The sequence below is a fragment of the Euwallacea similis genome, chromosome 1 (assembly GCF_039881205.1).
Source record: "Euwallacea similis isolate ESF13 chromosome 1, ESF131.1, whole genome shotgun sequence".
NCBI classification, from domain to species: domain Eukaryota; kingdom Metazoa; phylum Arthropoda; class Insecta; order Coleoptera; family Curculionidae; genus Euwallacea; species Euwallacea similis.
Window position 1 is genome coordinate 2,384,769 of NC_089609.1, and position 24,662 is coordinate 2,409,430.

General features: G+C 36.4%; 2 protein-coding genes across 2 annotated transcripts in view; both read left to right on the forward strand.

The window, feature by feature from the left end:
• LOC136414661 (E3 ubiquitin-protein ligase sina-like) overlaps positions 1–24,662 on the forward strand; it is a 65,848-nt gene that overhangs the window by 30,825 nt on the left and 10,361 nt on the right. The gene's annotated exons all lie outside the window — the stretch shown is intronic.
• Positions 9,239–9,986, forward strand: LOC136412947 (uncharacterized). The gene has a single exon (XM_066396221.1). The coding sequence runs from the start codon at positions 9,333–9,335 to the stop codon at positions 9,984–9,986; it is 654 nt and encodes a 217-aa protein (XP_066252318.1). The 5' UTR covers positions 9,239–9,332.

A 24,662-nucleotide genomic window follows, 5' to 3' on the forward strand; every position in this document is an offset into this window, starting at 1 on the left:
GCTACGTAACTAAACCGATCGGACCGGAATCAAAGTAGCCGCAGCTGAATTATGGACTTTGAGATAATGGGAGGTGTAGCTGGAATTAGTGAGGGTCGTAACAGGGATGGATTCACATATTAAGCAGGGTTTGAAGATTTAATTAAAAACCGGAGGGATGTTATCGCTGGAAATTGAAAGTTGCCTCTTGGTTTGGAGAGGAGAGGGCGACGTTTTAATCAGCTACATTCAAAAACAGACCTCTTGCAGCTGAAACTCATGTAAGTATATCTTTCTGCACTGCCGCTTTTAAAACCCTACTTAGCCATTCAAGGAAAGGAACTTTAATTAAATTTCAACAACTCGTAAATCATTTATTACTTTCTCGCCTACAGTTCTCAAGGATATTCCCACTATAAGAATAAGCGAAAGAAATCGAGGAAAGAAATGTACAACCCTCGTTAGTCTAAGAAGATTTTGATAAAAAGTAGCTTTCCCTCTGGGGGGTGAAAGCGAGCGGTCTTGCCTAGTCTGCTGGGGGTGTAATAACGGCCGTTCGTTGCCGTAAACGGTCTGGACCGGTGGACGTGAGTTTCATTCCGAATTCTCAACGAGGACGAGACGCACTTATTTAGGATCAAATATTGTCGAAAATTAAAGTGAATTCAGGGGGTAGTTTTCAGGATATTACCTAGCTCATGGGTAGGAGGGTCATGACAAAAGTATCTAATAACTAATAATAGAATTAAACATCTAAGAAATAAATGATAATAAAATAAACTTATGAGACATTCATTCTGAAAGTGCTATAAAATGTCGGTATATAATCGCTAAGAGATTAGGATTAATGCGGTATCCTTGGAGGTCAGTCTTTGGCCTCTCCAGATTCCTCGAGTTCAAATCTCAGTACCACGCCTTGCAGGATCTCACCTGATTCTGTCTCCCACGGGTATTTATTACATCAGAAACGTCCGAGTCCGTCATATTAATATTCCTATATCCCTGTCTGATAACACGGATACATACAGTACGTCTATAAATTACCATCCGACCACGGTCATATTTCAAACACGTCCGAACTTACGGCAAACACTAACAAATGAGAAAACTAGCTATGATCCGATTCAAAACTCTTAACCGCAGGCAACGCACGGCATAATGAATTACATCAACCCTTCGGGGGTAGTTTTCCAAATGAAACCGACATAACGGTGTCAAGTAGCGAGCACGTAGGATAGAAGGGCCATCCCTTTTCGTTTGTCACCTTCGTGACGCTTTCCAATTAGAGGTGAGACTTTTGTTAATTTCGCCCTTGAAGGTTTTGATTTTGCTCGTATGAAAACCCTCGGTTTATGAAGCATCCCCATAAGCCATTTTGCCTTTCAACGTCTTCATATTCTAACCTGTTTAATCCCCATTTTCAGTTGCGAAACACAAATCCGTATGTAGTTCATTTCCGGCAGCAGATTACAACACCCTCTCTCATAACTCTTTTAGCCTGCGCCTGCATAAATCACCCCCCTTGACCGGAAGAGGGATTAGCACCCTGAATATACATCCCAGATGCGAAATCAAACAACTCGCCAAGGATAGATACGGTCATTAACTTTTTAATGAACGCGGAACACGTAAATTCGTCGAAGTTTTTCCTGGAAAACGGGCTTAAATGTAACTGTGCAGTGCCATTCTTCAATTTCCTGAACGTTAAAATATTAAGAAAAGCCCTTTGAAAGGCGGCTCATGTCCCGAATTTGAGCCTCCTTGGGGCCCCGAAAAGGGTAATTTATGGTCGTCACGTTTCCAAGATAACGCCGAAAGGATTTTCGGTTTCTTTGATTTCCACCCTGTTTGTTTCTTGTTTTCAATGGCGCTAATTGAATTTTTTTTGTTCGGGAACTTCTGGACGGACCTTCTTTCACTTTTAATTGATGATTTGTCGCTGTTTTCAGGATTTTCTTAATTGAATGTGAGAAAAACAAGGTTTTGTGTAGAGATGTTATTTAAAGGCGACTGAAATTCGCTTGAAGGAGTTTGGAGTTTTCCCGTTTCTCCACGATTTGCCTAATTTTATTTCATTTCTTGCTATTAGTAGGTTGATCATCTGATGAAATAAAAGTATGGGAGGATTGAAAGTTTAATTAAGAATCTCAAAAAGGAATTTGCAGTGTAATTCATTTAATATTTCTTTTTTCGTAAAGGATTATAGTTTCTTTGAGTTCTAGAGAAGCTGCAATATTTGCTAAAACCGTGAGGATTAAAAACAGTATATAAACAGAGAACAATTAGAGCCCTCGAGCCAAATAACCTTCTATACACAAATGAACCGGCTTGTCCACTCATAATTCCCAAATTCATTTGAGACCAAATAAGTTCAAAGCGATGATTCCTCAATTACTGAAACCATCAAAACCACGTAATTTTCCTTGCAAAAGAGCTCAATATCCAGACACTTTTTTCTTTATTATCCATGAGTTCTGTACCAAAAGCATTTTCCTCCTTTGTCCTGGCTAAACATTTAAATACTGGAAACAAAACGACAAAGAAAGAAGTCAAGTGGATCCTCTCCCAGGGCCTACAAACGGCAAAATTTAACTACACTAACCAAATAAAGACCCCCCCCAAATTAATGCAGACGAAACAATAAACCCCCAGATGAAAGCGACTCAATTTCCATATAAAGCAGCATTGGTGGAGCGAGGTGCAGGATATCGCTATGCTCGAAACTACCGTAACGGTGACAGCATTTCGGTGTTTAAAAAGAGGATTCCTATTTCGCATTTATCATTTACCATGATGGTTTCTTTGACATAGTCGCTTTTAATGGCTGAATTTAGGGGGTACACGTCGGCATTTTCATTAAAAACTTCGAAAGTTGTGTAGCGAAGAGCTTTGTAGCTAGCTTTGGGGATTGCTTAAAAGCCGATATGACGTGAAAAGTTTCATCAAGTCTGCGTCTACAGGATGTCCCAGAAACAATCGCACAAATGACTATTGGATGCTAAACGGTTAAAAAGCGAGCGATTCAGTCCCATTTTTTCTTCAGAAAGCATCAAAAAACGAAATCTACAAGGCTCAAATCGGGACCTCGTGATGGCCACACATGTTCACGGCCCTCACCAATCAATCAATGTAGAAAATTTAAAACATTCGTGGTAATTTGAAATTTCATCCCAATTAAATCATTTTTTTCCTTTGGCAGAATCATTTGGGCATATATTGAGTAGTTTGATGATTTTTTCAGCCTTATTTTGCCCTTCAGGCTTCATCTTTATGAGCTTTACCGCACTGCAATCATTTCCAATATTCATAATTTCTTGAAAAATTCTTGCTTTTACACCGATTACATTAAAACCAAGTTCGGCCCTTCTAAAATTTCATTTCTGATCTAGTGCAATCAACCACATTGTCGATTTCTAGGAAGGATAGTACTATTTCCTCATCTCTATTCCAAGATAGATATTTTGTCTTATTCGGAGACCACCTACAACGATCTTAATAAAGCAATTACATGGGTGTCGACCTGATGTTTCATATTCCTGTAAAAAGAAATCAGTGTGAAGAAAATACTATTAAAAGTAAACGCCTTTAGTCATCTTCTTCTTCATTTTAATTAACTCTATCTATCAATTTCCTGTTGGTTTCTTTAAATTTAGCTGTTAAGAATTCATTATAAACCGCATCTAACCACCGTGAAAGGTTAGTGATGATCCACCCTTCTGATCATGGTAAACGTACATTTCTTGACTCTACAGAGTGTAAAATATCATCATGGGGATATTTCAGGGAGCGATATGCGCTGCTCTGTATGTCGAAACTTGTGCGTTTTTGACCGTAGGTCCATTAGCATGTTTTTACCATTTTGCATAGAGCTATCGCCCCCTGAAATATCTCCATAATGATATGTTACACCGGTATATGCAAATTTCATACTCAATTTAAATATAAAAAAACAGCAATCTGGCCAAATAGGGCAATTTGTAAAAGTAAATCATGGAAATCAATTTCTGGACCAATGCCATTATTGGTTTCCAGGCCTGAAAAACAATTTAAAATATTTATATTGTCTATATTCCATGCACGAAGTCCATAGTAATTGTAACATGTGAAAATATTCCAGGAGCCCCTGATTAAAATTATTATCCTGTTTAATTCCCTCATAATAATTAGATATTCAGCAAATTGTGCCGGTATAACAATATTTCATATTGCATTTTCGGTTTGTTCAAAATTACAAGGCGGGAATATTAAAAGTTAATTTTATATTTAATCGATAATATCAAAGTTTAATGCTTAATGTGAGGCTTCGTGAATACAGGAAATAATAGTTATTGAAATATTTATATCGTTTGGAAAATATTTGATATGAGGAACTTTGATATTTTTATATGAAAATTAGGAGTTTTAAAAGTGGCTGAAATGGAGCAAAATCTCATAGAGGACCAGTGGACATATTTGTAATGAGAGAATCCTGATGATCATCTTTATCCAAACTTTTGGAATTTGCATTATTTCATTTCACTGTTTTTCGGTATTTAAATTGCATATAAAAGAAAAAGTACTCAATAAAATGACAAATTAGTATTTTTCCCCATAATTCTGACCTAAAATTGTGCCTAATACTTATAGCTCAATGGCGTAGCTCAACATGAAAAAAACACACGCAAAAATTTTTAAATGACATATTTTTAGATTAAAAATGTCCTCTAGTTTCCAAAAAATAAAACATTCATAGGGGATTACATTTAAAAATCGAAAATTAAAGTAATTTCCGGTTAAACTGGAAGTCCTAGATAAACGTCATTAATATCAATCAATTCACTCTATTCTCATATAGCTTTCTTCCAAATTTTAACTTTCTAAGTATAGAAACAAAAAAGTTGTAAGGGCGAACCACCTTCTTGAATCACCCGGTATATTAGCAGTAGAGTAGTTCGCTTGAAACAAATCACACTATTTTTAAATACATTTAAACATAATGAGGTAGCAAATACACTAAAATATTGTCAAAAATTTTCGAGATATTTACACAGTTCCCATGTAAATATATGGTTTAAGTGCCTATTGCTGGCAAAATTAGAAGACATGTGCTAGCAAGGGCCAGCAAATCAGAAAGAGCGACGTCACCTTGTGGCCAGCCTAGTTGGTTTTTGAATTTCGCATGTTAAAAATCACCGCAAAATCCTCAGAATTGTTCCAAAACATTTTAGGGAAAATATAATGAATGTAATGTAAGGTAGTGAATGAATATAATGTAATATAATTTAATGTAATTTAATGATATTTGTAATGCGAATATGTTCCTTATAGGAAACAGCATTCACTATTAAATTCGTCATTATCTCGCACCCTACAGCAAATACAAAAATAACCTCAACATATTCTGCCTGAATAACGTTCATTGTCTCAAACCAACCCCTCACATCATCAAGGTCGCTGAATCGATAATGATTGCATCAGTGATTTGCAGAATTTCGACTAGATCGGCCCGATCTGTGACGTAAAGTATTGTCCCAGGGATCAATGAGAAAAGAATTTGCGTGGGGTGACATAAATCGTGGGGTGGCCACCCCACGCCAACCCTCACAGACATAATAATGAACCGGATTCAGATGTAATAGTGGCCCAAATGTTAGTAGAATTTATTTCTACTACTGACCTAAATGTAGGCGCCGTCTCCGTCTTAATGGAAGTTATAATACATGATGCGTCACAGTTCCTCTGAGGACATACTTTATTGTTGGTTTGGAGGGCAACAGATTTAATTTTAAAAACCCGCGTTTTCCTCTATGGTTTAACAATGCCTTGGCATAAAGCTTGATTCCCGCGAGTAAGGCTACTGACGTATTTCCTCGCTGATCATAAAGTCGCAAATTTAAGCTCAATGATAACATTTTCCCAAAAGAAACTCAGTTACGCCGTTGTGAGTATTATGAATTCACTACTTTAGAACTCCACAAACTGCACATAATAGACCCCAAAAAAAGAAGATTAGAATGTGAGTGTGTGATATTCAACAACTTACATCTAAATTATTCTTAAGAAAAACTTATGTAGGTGCAATAGGATTAACCATCAATGCCGTAAACGTAGCCAATATTACAATAAACTACAACTGCAAGACAGGCCGGCGACAAGTCAACATACATGGACATTAACGACCCAACGCCACATTGGCTATGTTTACTTCGAAGATTTTCCAACTTTCTAATGAACTGTTGGGAGATTTCACCACGCTTATTTAGAGAACTATGCACTGAGAGTCCCAAGATTGGACCACTCTAATTTAAATGGAAATCAAAGGATTATCAAAGACCTTCATTGCAACCACAAAATCCGCACTTTTATTTGACTTTACCACACTACTTACTTCGTAGATATCACGTATTAGCATAGATAATTCCACCCCTTGGACATAAAATGGAATCTGGTCCACGTGTCGAGGTCATAAATAAGGAACAAGCTCCAAACTAGAACTGCATTACTGCCCTTTATGTTGGCCACATGTCGGCTTTAGCCATGGAACTGTCGAGTTTTATACTATACGTTGTTGTCTTAGGATGGCTTTTATGGGACAAGTTGATGCTTCAAATCGCAGTTAAGACATCGATGTAACTGTGCAAGTTCTGATAAGGTTCTTGGTGTAGCGAAAGGGGGTAGCTCGGAATAAGTTAGATAACGTACAACAATGAAAACTGCTGCTTGTGACAACATGAGTAAAAAACACTATCAACTTGACAACATGGGAGCACACACACTTGCTCACCAAACATGTCCCGAGGGCACGTGTCGGTCACGTGTAACTTCTTTGTAACTCTTAGAAGCGCTGAATCACAAACGGAAAAACGTCCGCAGTTGGCAATTTAGAAATTTTATCTGCAATGAATTTTGCGTAATTAATAGACGATGGGGAGGGAGATTAAAAAGGGTGAGAACCCAAATTGGGGACTCAGTTTTAGTGTCGGGTTTCAATCAGTTTTTGGGGGGTTCGCAGTATGAGGTCAATTAGTTTGGTTAGAGGTTTCAGTATTGTATTATACAAATTATGTATGGATATATCGAAAAATGTCTCAAAAATGCAAAGCCATAACCGCAACAAATCCTAAGGGCATATACGCATTAAACAGGTACCCGTGGGGCGGCCAGTCCTTCCGATTGACCACACACAATAAAAATACGGCGAATTATTTCTATTAGGAACAGAAATAAATTTTCCCTGTAAATTAACATACATTTTTATTGCATGTGGTCAATCGGAAGGACTGACCGCCCTACGGTACCCTCTTAGTGCGTATGTGCCCTTAGGTCCATCAACGTCACTCTTCACGCTATACGAATACGTAGCCGCAAATGATGTCAATTAAGAACTTAGGCTAATCCACTTCGAAACAACTCATCTACTAAGCAGGGTGAAAAATAGCGATGCAATTAAGGACCCTTTTTGTAACCCTTGTTCGTGGTGATCTATTTTTGCAGCGGCAATAGAAAAGGTACATTTGGAGGTGGATTTCGGGGATAGTTTAGTATGAGAACTGCCACGAGTTTTGCCATAAAATGGGGCTATCGTAAAAAGCAAAAGCCTCCTTTGAATTGAGACCTAATTAGCTCCCGAATGTGATGCGGAACCGCCAAATACACCCAGAGCGCCGTATTGTGCCTCATAACTGAGCACAACTATGAACAATAAATTCAGTCCATTCGAATAATAATCCGAATTAATATTCAGTAAATTTGCGTCCTCCTGATAAGAGTGACAACAAAAGCCGGCTATCGATTTTCTCCACACACCACTCTCCTTTTCAGGAAATTTGCCAGTAGCCCAAACAGCCCTTCCGTGCCTTTCAAAATCGAGTTAAGTACACCGGAAGCCCGAAAACAATGCCTTAAACTTCCCGCTTTGCCGGGTTTTCCATAGATTTTACCATTAACCATATTTCCATTGAGTAAACGGGCGCCGATTGTCCGGAATCAAAATGTGAGGGATTATCAATTATTATCATCCAACGACAGGAAGGAAAGGGAAATGCCCGATTTAATTGTCGTTTCCCTGGGCTTTATTGTATATTGTCGGACGACAAGTTTAGGTTTGTTTAGTTCCTTTAATCTGAATTTCAAAACTGCAGAATCTGGAGCTACAGAAAATGTAACCCCAGCAGCTACTGTAAGATGCGGCATTTTCAGTAGCCGTAAGCAGAACTTGACTGATGTTGAGACTGTTATTATTGCCTTAATACGGACCTTACGAGTTGCAAAATATTACCAACTCATTAAATAGTAGTTTTTAACCTTTATTGCATTTTCCTAGAAAAAATAATATTTTATTAGTTTATATTATGGTACAATAATGGCAGATATAGATTCACCGGCTTTTCGAGTCAGACTGAATCATTGGCAAACCAATACCAGGTAAGCTAAGCCCAATGGCGCATTCTTTCCAATCTTCCACACTGAATAGATAATTTATTGTTCCCTAGTAACTTGAATAGTTTACGATTTATGGTGTATATACACAAAACTTTTTTTTATTGTCGGAAGGTTGAAATGAGTCGTAGCGAAGACAGGGATGGCTTAAGGATCAATCCGTAGAATTCGTAGAATTTTATTATTTTCCCCTAATTTAATTCCATTTAAGATCTACCAGTGTCAGAACAAATTCAATTTTACACGCTTTTATATTTGTCGAGTTTTCGAATAACTATCCGGTTTGAGAAAACTGAGATCTTCTGATGAAGGTCAAAACCAAGTGTAACCATAAAAAATGAATTGATGTGTTTTAAGGACGTTCATCCAAGAATTGCTGATCAAGAGGTCCATAAAAAAAATTGTACACAATTGCATGCCATGGTTAATTAATGCAATTAACAAACAGAACTTAATTGGGGCATCCATGCAGTAAATAAAATTTGCACCAACACAATTTGGATCAAGAATTTTTAATTTTTTATTATTATACATTTAATTAGAATAGTATGTCATGATGAAGTCTACCAATACTATGACTTCAGGCAATATTGGCAACATTGCTTGTAGTTATTAAGTTGCTGCAAGACAGGCGCCTTACACCTTAATGCAGCCAACGTTGTCAAATGTAACAAAAATGAACTCGTAGTTGCTTATTTGCTCTCCTCTGCAAATTTAGCAGTTTGACGTAGAATGCAATGGCGTCAAACATTTTACACTCATCAGTGCATTTGCTAGAATTTTCTTGTACACAGTTTAGAAGTTAACCGTCAGTTAACCAGATTTTTAACAACCACATCCGTCTGTCGTTATGTGACACTTTCATTTAAACTTCAAAAATTTGCAGTTATTTCTCTGCGATTTTGCTTCCAAATTAACCATTCAAACACCCCGAGATGTCAGCTAAAGGTACCCCTCCATCATATTTCATTACTCAGACCAACCCCGAAATATATACTGCAATTCCTCGGTCTGGTGGAGTACTGAAAATTGGTATCCCTCCTAAACCAAGTAAAGTTCAGGAAACTGCTCTTAGAGCTGAGAAAGAAATCTCGAGTAGTGCCTCAAAAACTAGCAGATCCGGTTTCAAGTTGGCTAAAACAGCTGATTCGAAACCTCCAGATAAAGAAGAACACCAATTAAAGAATAACTTGGCTATTTCTACCAAATATAAGGACCTTTTAGAATTGGATGAAGACGTCCTCCCCAGAGATTACAAAGTGAAACAAGCCATTGCTGCCACACCTTGGTCAGTAGAATTCAACGAGTTCTCAGAAGATAAGAAGCAACTGAATCTGTCCGATCTCTTCCAAGATTCAGTAGAAATGTTAGCTATGGCTATAAGCATTATTATGCTCCTATCCAGAGGTTACGACGGAATAACCGATACGCAATACAAATGGTTGATCAGCTATTTGAAATGCATAAGAGATGAGTTTGGCCGGACTCCACCTAACGTGCAAGGGGTGTTAAATCATATCAAAGAAGTCACGGGAGGAAATATCAAGTCTTTTTGGGATGAAGAAGACGACCTTGAGCTGCCCGAATAAAAAGAAAGAAATCTTTTTTTTTCGTTTAAAAATCCATAAAAGCTTTTGATGTAAATTTGAGAAATCTTCTTTGGCAGGATGGGGAGCGATATTACAAAACACATTTTCTATAACGGCGATAGTAACATTCTTGAACAAGAAATCGCGAAAATGCTCCGGTGTGTGTAATTCGTAATTAAAACTTTAAACAAAAGATAATACTTGTCCCTGCTGAATAAGGAACTTATATCTAAGCAAACGCTAACTTCATAGGTAAGCATATTACCGAAAGGCCAAAGGGAAATACATTAATTTCCTCGAGGACAGAAGTAAGTACACAAACTTCGGGGGCATGAGCGTCGGGTACCTAACCTCAAATTAATATTCCCTAACATTATTAGCTAAATGTCCCTAGCAAATGTTACAAAACCGCACAAGCCGGATTTATAACTTTCTCGAACTTAGAGGACCATTTGGTAAATAAATTCTACATTTAACTATACAAGTAAGACCCTGAGTTTTACTATTTGTCTTTTGCTTTGGCCATCATGTGGTTAGTGCCATGTTGAGAGTTTACCAAACAATCAGACAAACTTCATGTGATTTTCCCAAATATAAATGATTTTCTTAACGTAATCGCATAACTTAATAAATTACAACTCGCATGTTTTTATAGCACAGTTAAAACTTAAACAAACCATAGTGCATCAAGGTAGGGAGCAAAGTGGTCCTTAGGGCGAATGTCACCCTATTTCCTTAATCCTCTAAGTCCCACTTTATTTCTTCCTGGGTTCCAAGCAGCGGTTTAATCACCCCTAAAATCGCAACTTCTCCCAATTTAGGAACTCGGTCGTGAGAAAACAAATTAATACCGTCTTGTTCGTATTGCCTCAAGTTACCTCTAAGTATGTTTGCAAATTTACAATTTACTTTGGAACAACAGCATCTCGGTGGGCCTCAGGCAAAGAAAGCGGCAAAATTTGATTTTGGAGAAAGTGGCGCAGCAACGACACAGGAAAACGAAGCTAAAAAGTTAGGCGACTAGCTGGGAATATGAAGTCATGTGAAGAATGCTAATGGAAATTGTTCAAAGTTAAATGTTTATTCATAAATTATAATTCGTATTCTGTCCCTTAAATTCCGTCCTGGAAAAAAAAATATGAAGTTCATCACATGGCCAGACAGTTTTCCGGATTTAACGTTAGTAGACCATAAATTATATATATGCATTGAAAGAAGTATTTCAGACATAGATTGAACGAAATATTTTTAATAAAGGGTCAACTGAACTAAGGAATTTCGTAAAATTGAGCAACTTGGATGTCTTCTATTGCTATTTTATCATTTCACTTATTTTGATACGAATATGCAGGGCACTTCAAAACGGTTCCGTGAAACTTAAGGAGGTTATAGAGCACATTACGGTGAACAATTTTTATGCAGAAATCTCTAGTCAAAAATTAGCCGTTTTATATTCAGAGTTTTTCTTTAAAAACGTAATGCTAACTCGTTGACACCAAAAGTCTTTAATTCAATTCATTTTTTTAAAGATAACGGAAAAAATACATAACAAAAGTTAAGAGTAAGGCTGTAAGCCCTTACAGCCGTATTGCCAAGCTATGTATAAGTCATTTATAAGGTTAAATATGGTATGGGAGGAGCTTTGGAAGGTTGGCCGTATTTTCATTCAGCTAAGACCAGCATCAACCGTATCTGATGACTTTTTGTAGAATAAACCCTGTTGTGGAGTCCACAAAACACAATGTGAAAGGGCGTTTGCTGTCAGACCAAACAACACAATTATACATGGGTTATAACAGGTACCTGACCCACTGCATATCGGCCAATTTACAACTTTTTCCAGGTACCTCTTTTAGGAGGTATTATTCTATATTTGGAAATTGTATAAGACTCAACATTCCGCATTATTTAACCAAAATCTTCGTTAGCGACCAATTAGAAAGATTAATTGGGAAAAATAACCTTTGAAAGAGAAGTTATTGAAACGCCCTATACATTTCATTTTCCCAAAAAAAAACTTTTGCAAGGATTGTTGGCGGGTTACATTTCATGTTTCAATTTCATCAAAATACTATATACACCTCATGCCAAGCTGATAATCTTGCACCGCTGGCAGATGGTGATTCCCAAAGGATCTTCTCGCATGGATAAATCCTGTAATCTGCAAGTACTTGACAAATCCATTTCACATTTATTAAGTAAAGATTTCATGTTTTCCACATGTTAGAAACCAAATCATCATTTGTTCGCCTAAGGCCTATCCAACAGATTGATTGATGTAGACACATCGCATCGATTCGTTTCTGTCACAGATTTTGTGCATGAAACACTACATACATCATGGGGACACAGTGGAGACGTTTAAACCTCTTTGGAGGCGTAATATCCGAAAATGTTATACCCGTTTTCTTCTTTACTCCTCCATTCAGGTTTACCTAAAATATCGACTGCACTCCTAATTGTGTGTGAAGTTTGAAATTTCCTACTGCATTGATTTTCTAAAATGTCTAGCGAACCCAATAAAATTATCCTCCTAAATAGACCAAACTCGCCTCGCAAAACGCATTTACCAAAAATGGTACGTTTTCCATTTCCCAAGTAAAGCAGCACAATCCTGCTGCCATATTAAGAATTCCACACCTGCTGAGACCACCTCATGCCCTAACGGTCTCTTTTCATCCAAACTTTACCCTATTCCTATTTTATAAAGAAACTTTTGTTAACGCCAAATAAGTATTTCCTTGAAATTAGATTTCGTGCAGTTCCTATTTTCATTTGCCGAGGTCGTTACCGAAGAAAACCCCCAATTTCCTTAATTAGATATTAGTTCCGCGAAATTAGATTGTTTGAGTTCAGATCCCGGTAAGTTAGATGAGTACAAATGAATGGTTATGAATTATATGTTATGTGTAAAGGCGTAAATTTCATTAATTTAAACGGTTAGGTTTAATTATACAGGGTGTTTGGAAAAGTTGGTACAAAACATAAGAGATGAATGTACAGCCAAAAATAGTTAAAAAAAGTTCCTATAAACATTGGTTCGATGAAACAACGTTACTGAGATATAGCCCTCCAAAGGGGCCCTATCATTTGGATATTTGTTAAAATAACTTTTTCTTTAATTAAGATAATGATTGAAAATTGTAGGTAATAATCTTATCATAAGGGTCTTCAACTGTTACAATTTTCATGAAAATCGATTATAAATAAGGGTAGGTTTCTAACTACCCTTAACAGAAATTTTCAAATTTTTTCATTTCTTTGAATTATCAAGCAAATAATATTATTTTTTAATGAATTAGACTTTTTTGAAGAAAAAATGTTTCTACTTTTTTGCGAATTCTGCGTAGTTTAGTCAGAAATATTTATTTTTTAAATAATGTATGGTTCATTACAGTAACATTTTTTTAAACATTTTCCCATAGTAGGTATTTTTTACGGTGACAGTTTTATTGAAATGATTGTCACTTTCATGAGCTATCGTGTAAATTCTCATGTTTCTTTAGTTTCTTAGTTGTGACCTTTGTACTTGACTTTGCATGGCATTCGATTTTCTATGACCATGAACCATCACGTTTGTACTAACCGTGAATATAATTATGAAATACTTATAAAAAAAATGAAAGTGACAATCACTATAATGAAACTTTGACTATAATGAAACTGGGAACTTCTTTGAAGGGCCATACCTTAGTAATAGTGCTCCGTCGGACCAATGTTTATAAGAACTTTTTATCGTTTTTAGCTCTACTTTCATTTCCTTAAGTACGGTACCAACTTTTCCAAACACCCTGTATTAAATAAAATTAGAGGGAAATTCATAATTGTGAAGGGAACTTGAAAATTTGTCAGATAAATGCATACTGCAAATCCGCTTTGATCTCTTAACAAATTTGGAATACATGCAATGGGAATAGGATTTTTTAAATTTATTTTGTGAGATAGCCGATTTTTTGCGCCAAAAACCGTGAAACGATGAGCTGAAGCTTCAATTAAATTGCACGTATTTTTTCCGATTAGCCCATTAAATCTAAGTATAAAACCAAGTCTTTGTACACTTAAATTTTCTAATCGGCTCACCATTGGGTAGTGAAATTTTTTATTGATTTTGAACTTAATTTCTTAAGCTTTGTTAGCGTTTCATATCTTCTATCAAAAAAAAGTTTTGTTTTACTAGACAATTCCACTACCCAATTTCAGTCTCTCATCTTGCAACGTTTCCTTCTAAGCGACATAAGTCAAACGGTTCTTCCCATGACAATTCATCAAAAGCACCTTTTCTATGTAAACTTATACAAGAAATCACATTCCGATGTCAAATTGTCGAAAAAGTGAAAGGGTGCAGGAATATGTTGAAGAAATGTAATTCCTTCCCCAGGTTCCGCACGCCATTCCGCATTTATTGGAGGCCACTTTCGAAGGGCCGTAGCCCCTTTAGGAGACTCTTGCGGACCAACTTTATACCAACTTTTCTTCATAGTTTCGAATGTAAAACCATTCCTTAAAATATGTCTTCCTATTTCATTTACACCCTGTATAGGTACGTACAAAAGCAACGAAAATTAAACTGAGTGCCCCTCTGCAAAAAAATTCACGAGTTTGAACCAATCAGCAACTACCACGTGGTGGATAACGCGGCGCGTTCATTATTGTTTGAGCTCGACTTCCTTGAAGGTCAATAGATTATAAGTGCCTAGATCTCATGCAAAAACCTTGGAAATAATATCGATTTCGTTTACCTTAAAAGAATTTCATTTTAACCTTAAAGTACAGGACGTCTCAACAAGGAACAATCGGTCAATATCTGTTTCAGCATTACAGGCAGGGCTCTTTTTTTAGCAAGTCTCCACTTTTTAATCCTTTGAATTATTAAGCAAATAATTTTTTTTTAATGAATTAGACTTTTTTGAAGAAAAGTTTTTCTACTTTTTTTCCGAATTCTGCGTTGTTTAGTCAGAAATAATTATTTTTTAAATAATATATGACTCAGAAGAATAGCATTTTTTGGCATTTTCACATAACAGATATATTTTATGGGGCTAGTTTCATTGCAGTGAGTGTTTCATTCCATTATCTTAATAAAAAAAAGCAATTTTAACAAATATCCAAATGATAGGACCCCTTTGGAAGGCCATATTTCAGTAACGCTGTTCCGCCGGACCGCTGATTTTTAGCTCTACATTCACCTCTTTAATTAAGTTTTGTACTATCTTTTCCAAACCCTCTGTATTAAATATGAAAGTGGCAAAAATTACTGCCGCACATATTTTAACATGTTTAGCGAGATGTGTTGGATGCACATTGTTAAAACACAGTGTGTGGAAAGAAAACACACACGGCTCATTTCAGGCGGTGTGTATCGTTCAAGTGCACATTTCTTGTGTATTTTATGGTGTGAAAAGTTGACTGAGCCTACATGAACTTCCAAATAAATTTGGTCTGGGGAGCCGGCATCCCATGTGGGTGTAATGAAGCTACAAAGCGTAGTTGACATATTCATTTATAAAAAGGAACGGCACATGTTATGGACACAAAAAAAAATATGGGTGGCAAAGGAGACGGTCACATTTGGATTAGTTTTAAATCACCTTGGAGATGATTTGTCATCAGCTTCCTTTAAGTCCTAATTACAGTTTTGCGAGGAGTGCCGTCGAACTTTTTTCAATTTGGCTGAATAGGACGAATTTAAGTGAAGTAAATAAGAAAAAAAAAAGTTATATTATGTTTTTTTTCCGAATATCTTCGGAAGTTATGATTTTTGTTCATTTAAAACGGGCAACCCCCTCATAAAAATCCCGCTTTGCCCCTCCCACCGACTTCGATGGTGGCCGACATACTCATATTGAGATTTTTATTTGAGACACCCTGGACTGGACTCTAACTTTCGACATTGTTTCGCGTATTTCATAATCTCGCATTACCGCCGACTGAAATTCCTGAAAAATGTTAAAAATTTCAAAACTAATTTAATTTACAATAAACTTCCCAATGTCATCGTCAATGGGGCGTACCGGTCCAGCTGTCGTGCAAACAAGACAATTTGTGAATTGCTTCCTCTACATCAGGCACTACATCCCTACATTATAATATACTGGGGGTATCAATCAATCCTGCCGGGGTGACAGCTAATCAATATTAAAATAATGCCCATAATGGGCCGGGATAATAATATCACAAAGGAGCTAAAATTTGTATTGTATTAACTGGCATACACAGAGTCACTTAAGATCGATAAGTGTCAGTGGGGGCTTTGTTGTCAATGGAAGTAATTTACAAATAATATTTCTGAAATAACGGGGAGTGATTTCAGATGTAAAGTCCCGTTCTAGGTTTAATGGCTGTTTCAGTTAGAGCAATCATTCCCCTGAAAATTCGGCCCAAATTTAGTCAAGATGAATAGGCCCTACCGACACACTTTTAAACCTTTTCTTTGCATTTTATGGATGCTTTTTTTTTCTTAAAATTGCGTGTTTGGGACAAGGCATAAAATTCCGTTAAGCGATAAGGTATCATTTAATGAACAACTTCCAAGACTTTTAAACAATAAAGTCATAAACTCTCATTGCTAAGAGGTTTATTACCATGATTTAGCATAATTTTAGTCATTATTACCTAAATAGCCTTTGCAAATTGGGCATGGAGATGCACTATTAGGACCTAAACCGACCGGAAATACCGAGTCCAATAGATTTGTCAATACAATACCGAACCATAACTCGAATTGAACCAATATATTATGCCACGCATCTGACGTCCTGAGTTTTAGCTTCTATTTCTTCCTTATTCGCTTTTTGAAAGCTTATGGCTAGATGGGAAACTCGATACATACTCCTTTTCCTATTTACTTTCCATGCCAATTGAATATTATATCGCGTGTCTACTTAAATTTAAATCATATGGGAAACATTTTTATTACTAATTTTACGAAAAAGAATTATTCTTCATAAAAAGTTCTGTTTGGCCTTGAACCTAAAATAGTCAAACATCTAATTTATAAGTCATATACCAGCTTTCTTAAATGTATAAATTTTCCTCAAGAAAATTTTATTATTGTTAGTTTCATCGATGCATATTTAGCTCTTATTTATTGAAAACAACAGAACTTTTCAAACGTTTCTCAATATGGTTTCATAACAATCGCACAATTTAAATACGTAATTAATGCACAACAATCATTTGTTTTGCTAATAGAGAAAGACAAACAGTTGATAATTTGTGTGACTATGTAGGATTATTTTAGTTTTAAGTTATCCCATTAATGCCTCGACATAGTCATCCTCTCTTTCAAAACATTTAATCGTTATTTTGCCCTAACCCCATAAGAAATAATCCATAGAGATTAAGTCAGAAGATCTAGCAGGACAAAACATATTTGAATGTGTGAATTACTTTTCCGTTGAAAAAATTTTGAAAGTATTTTCGAACAGCTGTGGCATGAGGTACCGTCTTGTTAGAATCAAAATGTGCATTATCGAAACTAACAATAATCAAATTTTTTTCAGCAAAATTCATATTTTTAAGTAAGCTGGTATGCAACTCTAAAAATATGATGTCTGATTATTTAATTTCAGGTCTAAGACCATGTAGGAAATTAATAATAAAAAATTTCCCATATGATTCCAACTTAAGTAGACACACTGTACAGAATGCGTCAACTTTTCACGCATTTGAATAACAAAAATAATCGGCAATTGAAAAATAATTAGACGGCGGGGTGACAAGCACCGACCTCGAGGGGTGTAAAGGGTGGTTTTCATTTTAGTTCTAGTCATTGAAGAGATGGCGCGTACACAGACACACATGGGCCCCCTTGTTCTACTCTACGTGCCAGCAAGGGGTTTTTAATGAGAGTGTGATGACTCAGACTCTCGGTCTTTCATAATTTTGATTAAAAACGTTTTGTGTATTTGCCCATGTTGATGCCTCATCATACTTAGGGTCCAGATGCCCCTACCTGGGTACGAAACTCTGATAGTTCATAGAAATTTAAAACGAATTTAAAATTGTGGTTTTTCTGCCCCGAAATATATGTATATGCAAGAAGACCTAAACATGAGGCCTCCTGAGTACTATTCAGTGGATTTATAAATGCAGAGAAATTCGTTTTTGACTTGGCATTACTGAGCACATAAAAGTGGCTTCTTTTATTAAGAATTTGTTTATTAAATCCCCCGACCTACCTCGTTTTTAGGTCTACTAGGTAGTAAATTAGGCTTATTGATCGTCGATCAGAAATTCTCACTCAAATATCTTGAGTAATTTATTTCGCGGAATTCTTTTTGATGAAGGAAGATTTTATGATTAATGTAAATTTAACAAAAGAAAGCCTCCTATGAGAAATCTACTTTGATTTAAATTCTGAAACTTTGATTTGAATAGAGACTCTCTAGAAGCAGCAGCATTTCAAATTTTCCAAATTTTGTTCCCCAAAAATTACTTTTTTCCATACATTTTCAGCGGAATTTTCCAAAATTCGCTGCCCTAATCCGCTTTGTTTATACGAACGTGTAAAGTCAAATGAGGTCAACACGGGCAAATAATGAGCGCACGGTCAGAAACAAAACATAATGTTTCTAGAATTCGCAATTTCTTTTATAATGACTGCAGCTCCATTCATGTTTCTCCAATGTAGGCAGTGACACTTCAAAAGGTTAGTTGACCATTAATTTGAGAAAAGAACAACGAAAAATTCAAGAATTTAGCTATGTCCACCTAGTTTCAGAAATTGGGTGTCAACACAGGAGGCTTCAAAATTAAAATCGCATTAAAGTCCGGTAACCCTTGATGTATCAAGCGTGCTGTGAAACTAAAGAAACAAAAGTTGCACGTTATGTTGCCGAACTGCCCTTTATTTTTGCCACTGTAATCTTGGTTGTTTTCTAAAGTAAATTAAATGCCCTTTTTGGTGTGTGTTGGTATAATGATCATTGGTCGCATTAAAAATTGCTAAGTGCAAACCTTTGTCTTTAAAATTAGTAAAAAATGTATTGAAAATGTAAATGTCATATGCTAAATAAAAATGCAGAAACGATAACCCCGGTACCGCCCTGCCTGAACAGAAACCGCCGCCACGTCACGAGCCGCTGATTGGTTAGACCTGCAGGTAGCCAATTGTTTTATAGCAGAGGCGCAATTAGTTTAATTTTAGTTGCTTTTGTACGTACCTATATATGGGCTATTAATTGTTATTTATTGTTGTTTGCGATTTGTTGACATTCTCGTATATTTCAACTTTTAATATATTAAATTTTTTTAGCAATATGCTCACATATCGTCATTTACGACATTTTAAGAGAGCCTAATTGCGATCCTGTTCAATAGTTTTGCCGTGATTGTGGGCGTACGCTTGTTTCATCGCGTCTACCTTGAAAATAAATGAGCTTTATATACTTAAAACGACTTGAGCTTGACATGAGCTTTCTTTTATGTTTGCTGGAACATTTCATATTCATTTTTTCTTTAATGTGAATTGTATAAGTGAATATTTTCAATTCTCTATTAATGACCCGTTGAATCACTCTTATTTAGAAAATCGGTTGATAAAATTTAACACTATATGGACAAATGTCGTGCATGTTGGTGGTAAAAACGGAGAGCACAGAACACAATTATTAAATAAGAGACAAGAGCAACAAAACATCAAATGGAATATACATCTATCTGGGAATATTACTGAATCTTTAATGATTATGGTGCGTCATTGTTCAATGCATACGAGACCCATAGAGGTTCTCCGTAAATCGAAAAATTTGCTTTAACTACATCGAAAGCAATTTTGAGATCATAATTCAGGACTAAAAGAAGAACAAACAGTATTAACTACCAAATTCATTAATTTTAATCACTGGGTCCTAATACAGTGGTACGCTAATGGAGTACTGCGTATTAGGCACTACCCCAGATCCAAGGCCACAAGAATTCGTGAGTACCCAAGTCTATTGAAATTAGGCATGGGCAATTATGTACCTTAGCAAGTTGGCATCTTTTTCTTGCAATGGATTTTATTGCTCAATTGAAAGAGAAGTGGAAACCTTGAAATCCTGATTGGTTGACTAGATAGGCCATATAATTTTACCTGGAAATGTTACTTTCTTAAGTGCTGAAGATTTGGGAAGTTCATTCTTTGATTTGCTTCCAATCGAGTCAGTCGAAACAACGAAACTACATAGAAATATGGAATCGTCTACGGGCTTTGATAAACCTGCTCCAGCGGAAGTTTCTAAAGAGTTTAGCTTCTGCCTATACCATAGTTCCCGGGAATATCTCGAGTGCATTACGTGTTCGTTGAAACTTTGTGTGTTGTGTTACAAATATCATGTTCCGAACCACGATGTGCAGTATGCGAAGCCGCAGATCTTCCCCGTGAAGAAGCAGCCCCCGCCAATCAACGTTGAAGAACAACTAAATAATGATCTCGAACTGTGCGGTCATGTGATGTTAGATCACCGGATAACACTAGCGGATCTTATGGCACTTGTTCCTAAACGTTTGGCATTGCCAGACAAATTACTCTGGGCTCCTCGATACCAGGAGTATAATCAGAGAGGACCTGTTGAAGAGGAAACTAAATCCTAGGCATCAGAAGATTCCAATGATCCAAGGTATGAGACATAAAATTAAAGAAGAGCTTATTATAATCGCGATTATAAACCTAAGATATCGCAAATTCATAATGATTCAAAGTATCAAAATTTCAATTGTAGAGCAATCATTAATCGCGATGATGAACGGAAGCATTGGGGAATCACAATGTTTTAAGGTGCCAAAATTTCAATTGGAGGGCAGCCATTCATCGCCAAAATAAACCTGAAGCATCGAATGTTGCAGCAATGTAACCTGCCAGGGAAGTAATTGGGGAAGCGGATATTCCAGGCAAATATGATGCAGACTCTTCGAATGATGAAAACAATGTTATTTATCAAGCATATTATACGGGGACAGTCGTCCAACAAGGATATTTTGTTAAGGGGCAAGAAAATAAAAATAATACACCTTACCATGTATATAATAGTAAACCGTCGTTTTTTTGAACCAATCCAATTTCCCAGTTATTTAGTTGGGGGACGCCTTTCCAAAGAGAAGATAATGCTATAGCCACAAGCACTCCAAACAGCTCATTTTACCAGGAATTTAATCCAGGATCAATTTCCAAGGAAGAGCATGATACCACTGGATCGGAAGATGGAAATAATTCACCCTTCCGGGGATCTCATTGGGCAACAGAATCCGAGGACGAGTACGATGAGGAGTTGCCGGACAATTATAATAATTCGCTACATCATATTGAATCTGAGGCTAACTCTGAAGCGTCGGATGTGAACAATTCATCCTTCCGAACATAGAATTGGCGAGCACCTGTCGAAAAAGATGCTATGTTTAATGAATCGGATTAAAATAGTAAGTCGGTCTGCAGTATTTCTCTGATAGATGTACCTCTATCGTTGTTTGACTCAAGTTTGGAGGATGAAGACGCAGAACAGAAGCCTGGCTATAGGAGATATCTAACTCAGTCGGAATGGGATTTAGCCTATCAGTAAACTGAGTAACTATTTCAAATTAAATTTATTAACTATTTTTAAGTTTTGTAATTCAAAGAATATTTTACTTTCGAATTATCAAATGATGCGCGAATTAATTAGTGCTACGGAGCACAATAATTAATATTATAGAAAATTTCAATACATTTTTTACGAGTACGATCAAATTTTTAAATGAATTTCAAATTAACTCCCTATGGGGCAAAAGTGCTGCTTTCTTCCCTTGATTAAGGGAAAAACATTAAATTTTTTTATGAAGATCGGAGGATTAAAGTACGGTATATTTACTAACAATGGTTTTAGTAGATGGCGAAAATTGGTTGCATATTTCAAAACTTGGGATCGCCTCTGAGTTTATCGGCCAATATTGCTCAGGTTGCCTTTTTTTGTTCTTTATAAATCTTTGGCATTTTATCTCGCCTAAAAAGGCAAAAAAACATAATCCACGCCGTGCAAACAGTCCTAGTGCAAGGCATTTTTTCTGCAACAACTTCGATTTCCCACGAAATTTCAATTCACTCTACTTATTGCAGTTTATTCCGGACTGTAGCTCGTTCCCAAAAATTAAAAACGAGATTAAATTTTTCTTCAAAAACTCCGGATCGCATTGCGAAGCCTTTAAACACTAGCGGCTTTGTGCATAATAGGGATGGATAGTATAATCCATGCAAGCCCTTCATTTCCTAGGCACAAATTAGTTTCTTTCAAGAGCCCAGACGGCCGTCCTGGCATATTGCATCCTCGTGCCTGATCTCGCACAAATTAAAATCTGCACCAATTTCAGCAATGCACTTCAAACAAAAGAATGCATGAGGTCCTGCAGACATATTCTGATTGCAGGAGGGTGTCTTATGGCGCTCTAGGGTTCTTTTTACAAGTTGAAGAGAAATTAAAAGGGGATATTTTTAAAAGTCTCGCCGAAAGGGGCTACGAATCGAAAGTGTTCTTGACGAGCTGGCCGTTTAAACGTTGCTAAAAGGATTGAGTTTCAAGTGAGAGCCCAGAGAAATTTGCTGACAGATAACTCTATATTTATGTAAGATTTATTGTTGCAATTTCGCTTATGGATATTGACATGAAATGATAAATACGAACTTGCCATAAGCTAAATATGTGATGTGGATTTGTAATGAATGATTGCGTAATTTGTACTCTGATTCGAATCAGATCAAACTAATTACAGCAATATTTTGCGTTTAATTGCAACTTCCAGCAATGCATTAGGGAAGTTCAGCTATGTGGAAAAAATTTAATTTTTGTCATAATGTGGCAGTATTTAGACAAGACTTCCAGCAAAAACAACAGTAAAAATTTCATTAATAAAATCGCAAAAAGTGGACAAATTCAACAGCTGAACGTATCACCAGATCAAATAACTATATGTAATAGCATTATAGATCATACCGCCAAAGCATACCATTGGATTTATTACTGCCTTTGTTCCGTTAACCGCGAGGTGTTTCGATACTTCTTTCGGCAACAAATATCGACCTTAAGTCTCTTATAATAAGTCTGAAAAAATTGGCATTTTCATTACTCGAAAACCAGTAGCATTCTAGAAAAATTAGACAATTAGGAATTTATCGTTTTTTTTCAAAAAGAGACTTGTTCCATCACTATGTTTGGCGTCAGAATTTACTGCTAAGTCCGTATAAAATCTGAGAAAAATTTACATTTTGTTTGTTGGTATAAAACTACAGATAAGAATTAAAAATCATTTCATGAAATTAATCATAAGGATTATTTCGATCCCGAGACGTTATTTTGGCACGCATTTTTTTACGTACCGAAAACGTGTGATTACAGAGCGAATCACCCTGTACAATAATTTTAACTAATTGCAGGAAATTTCTTGAAGGTTTGGAATTTTTGTTTCTATTTTAAAATTTTTTCCAATTAAATTTCTACTCCCCTCAAATTTTTGTTCTTCTCATTAGCTTGTTCTCCTCCTGGGACGACAATTAAGACAATTAATTCTCTTCTTAAAATTTCATTAGTGTTCTCATTGCATCAGTGAAGGCCTTTATCAAGCCTCCACCGTTGATTTTGCAGCATGAACTTCCTGAAATTCACATTCCAGAGAGCTGCACGTAGAGATAATAAGTTCTTATTGTCTATCTCTTGGTCCAAGTGACAAAAAATGAAACAGTTATCACCCGAATTGAAAACTTTTATTGCCCAATCTAAAAATAACCAATAAATGCAATACGTCCCTGAAGGGCCATATCGGTGGCTGTGATTTAATAGGGACGGACCATAAGGGCCTTATGCCTCCCTAATGAACACGCTCATATTTTTTTCGCACATGGCGGCATGGCAGGTCCTCCTGCTAATATTTCCCAATTGCAGGTGATAATATATTTTGGCGTGTGGGGAAAAACAATAAAATGATTGATTTGGCGAGATCGGAGCCCTGGGAATGAAAACCCAGGAAATTTTTATGGCTTTTACTATATTTCAGTACTTTGTCATTGTGGGAGAGTAATTACTACATTTGGTTCGAGTCATGGAACGCTGAATTTGTCTTGAAAAAAGTCGAAAAATTCTAGAGCGAGACACAAATTTTAAAGTCTCATTTCAGGGCGCAAAAAATTGAAAATTTCAAAATTAAATTTCCCTTCGGTTGCTAAAACACCAATTTAATTTAAAAAATTATAAATTTAATTTGTTAACAATCTGTCTGATGACGGAGCAAAACTTCAATTCCCTTCTCTTCTAGCGGCCCTCCGCATGAATGCAGATTCTTCTAGAAAGACACTTTCAGAGAAATCATTAACTAATGGGCCCAAATGTCACATAATGGTCACGCCAAGGGGCCCTCATAGCACATTACCCTTAAACCGTTCAAACACTGATGACATTTTTTCCAAAGCGCACCAATCCACCACGTGATTTACAACTGGAAACAAGAACTCACGTATCTTTCATGTTGTGCCCCTTTTTTTTCTTTCCTCCCTTTCCCGAAATATGATTTACACGACGCCAGATGTGCTAAACGATCCCGATTTCAGAACTTTGGCCTAAACGGGCGATGAGTGGCACATGCCTTATGCCTCCTCCTCCTCCTCTCATGACGGCTGTTTCCGTGATTAGATTATCATTTAGTATTGTTCCGCATATTTTTTCTTTTAGAGATCAC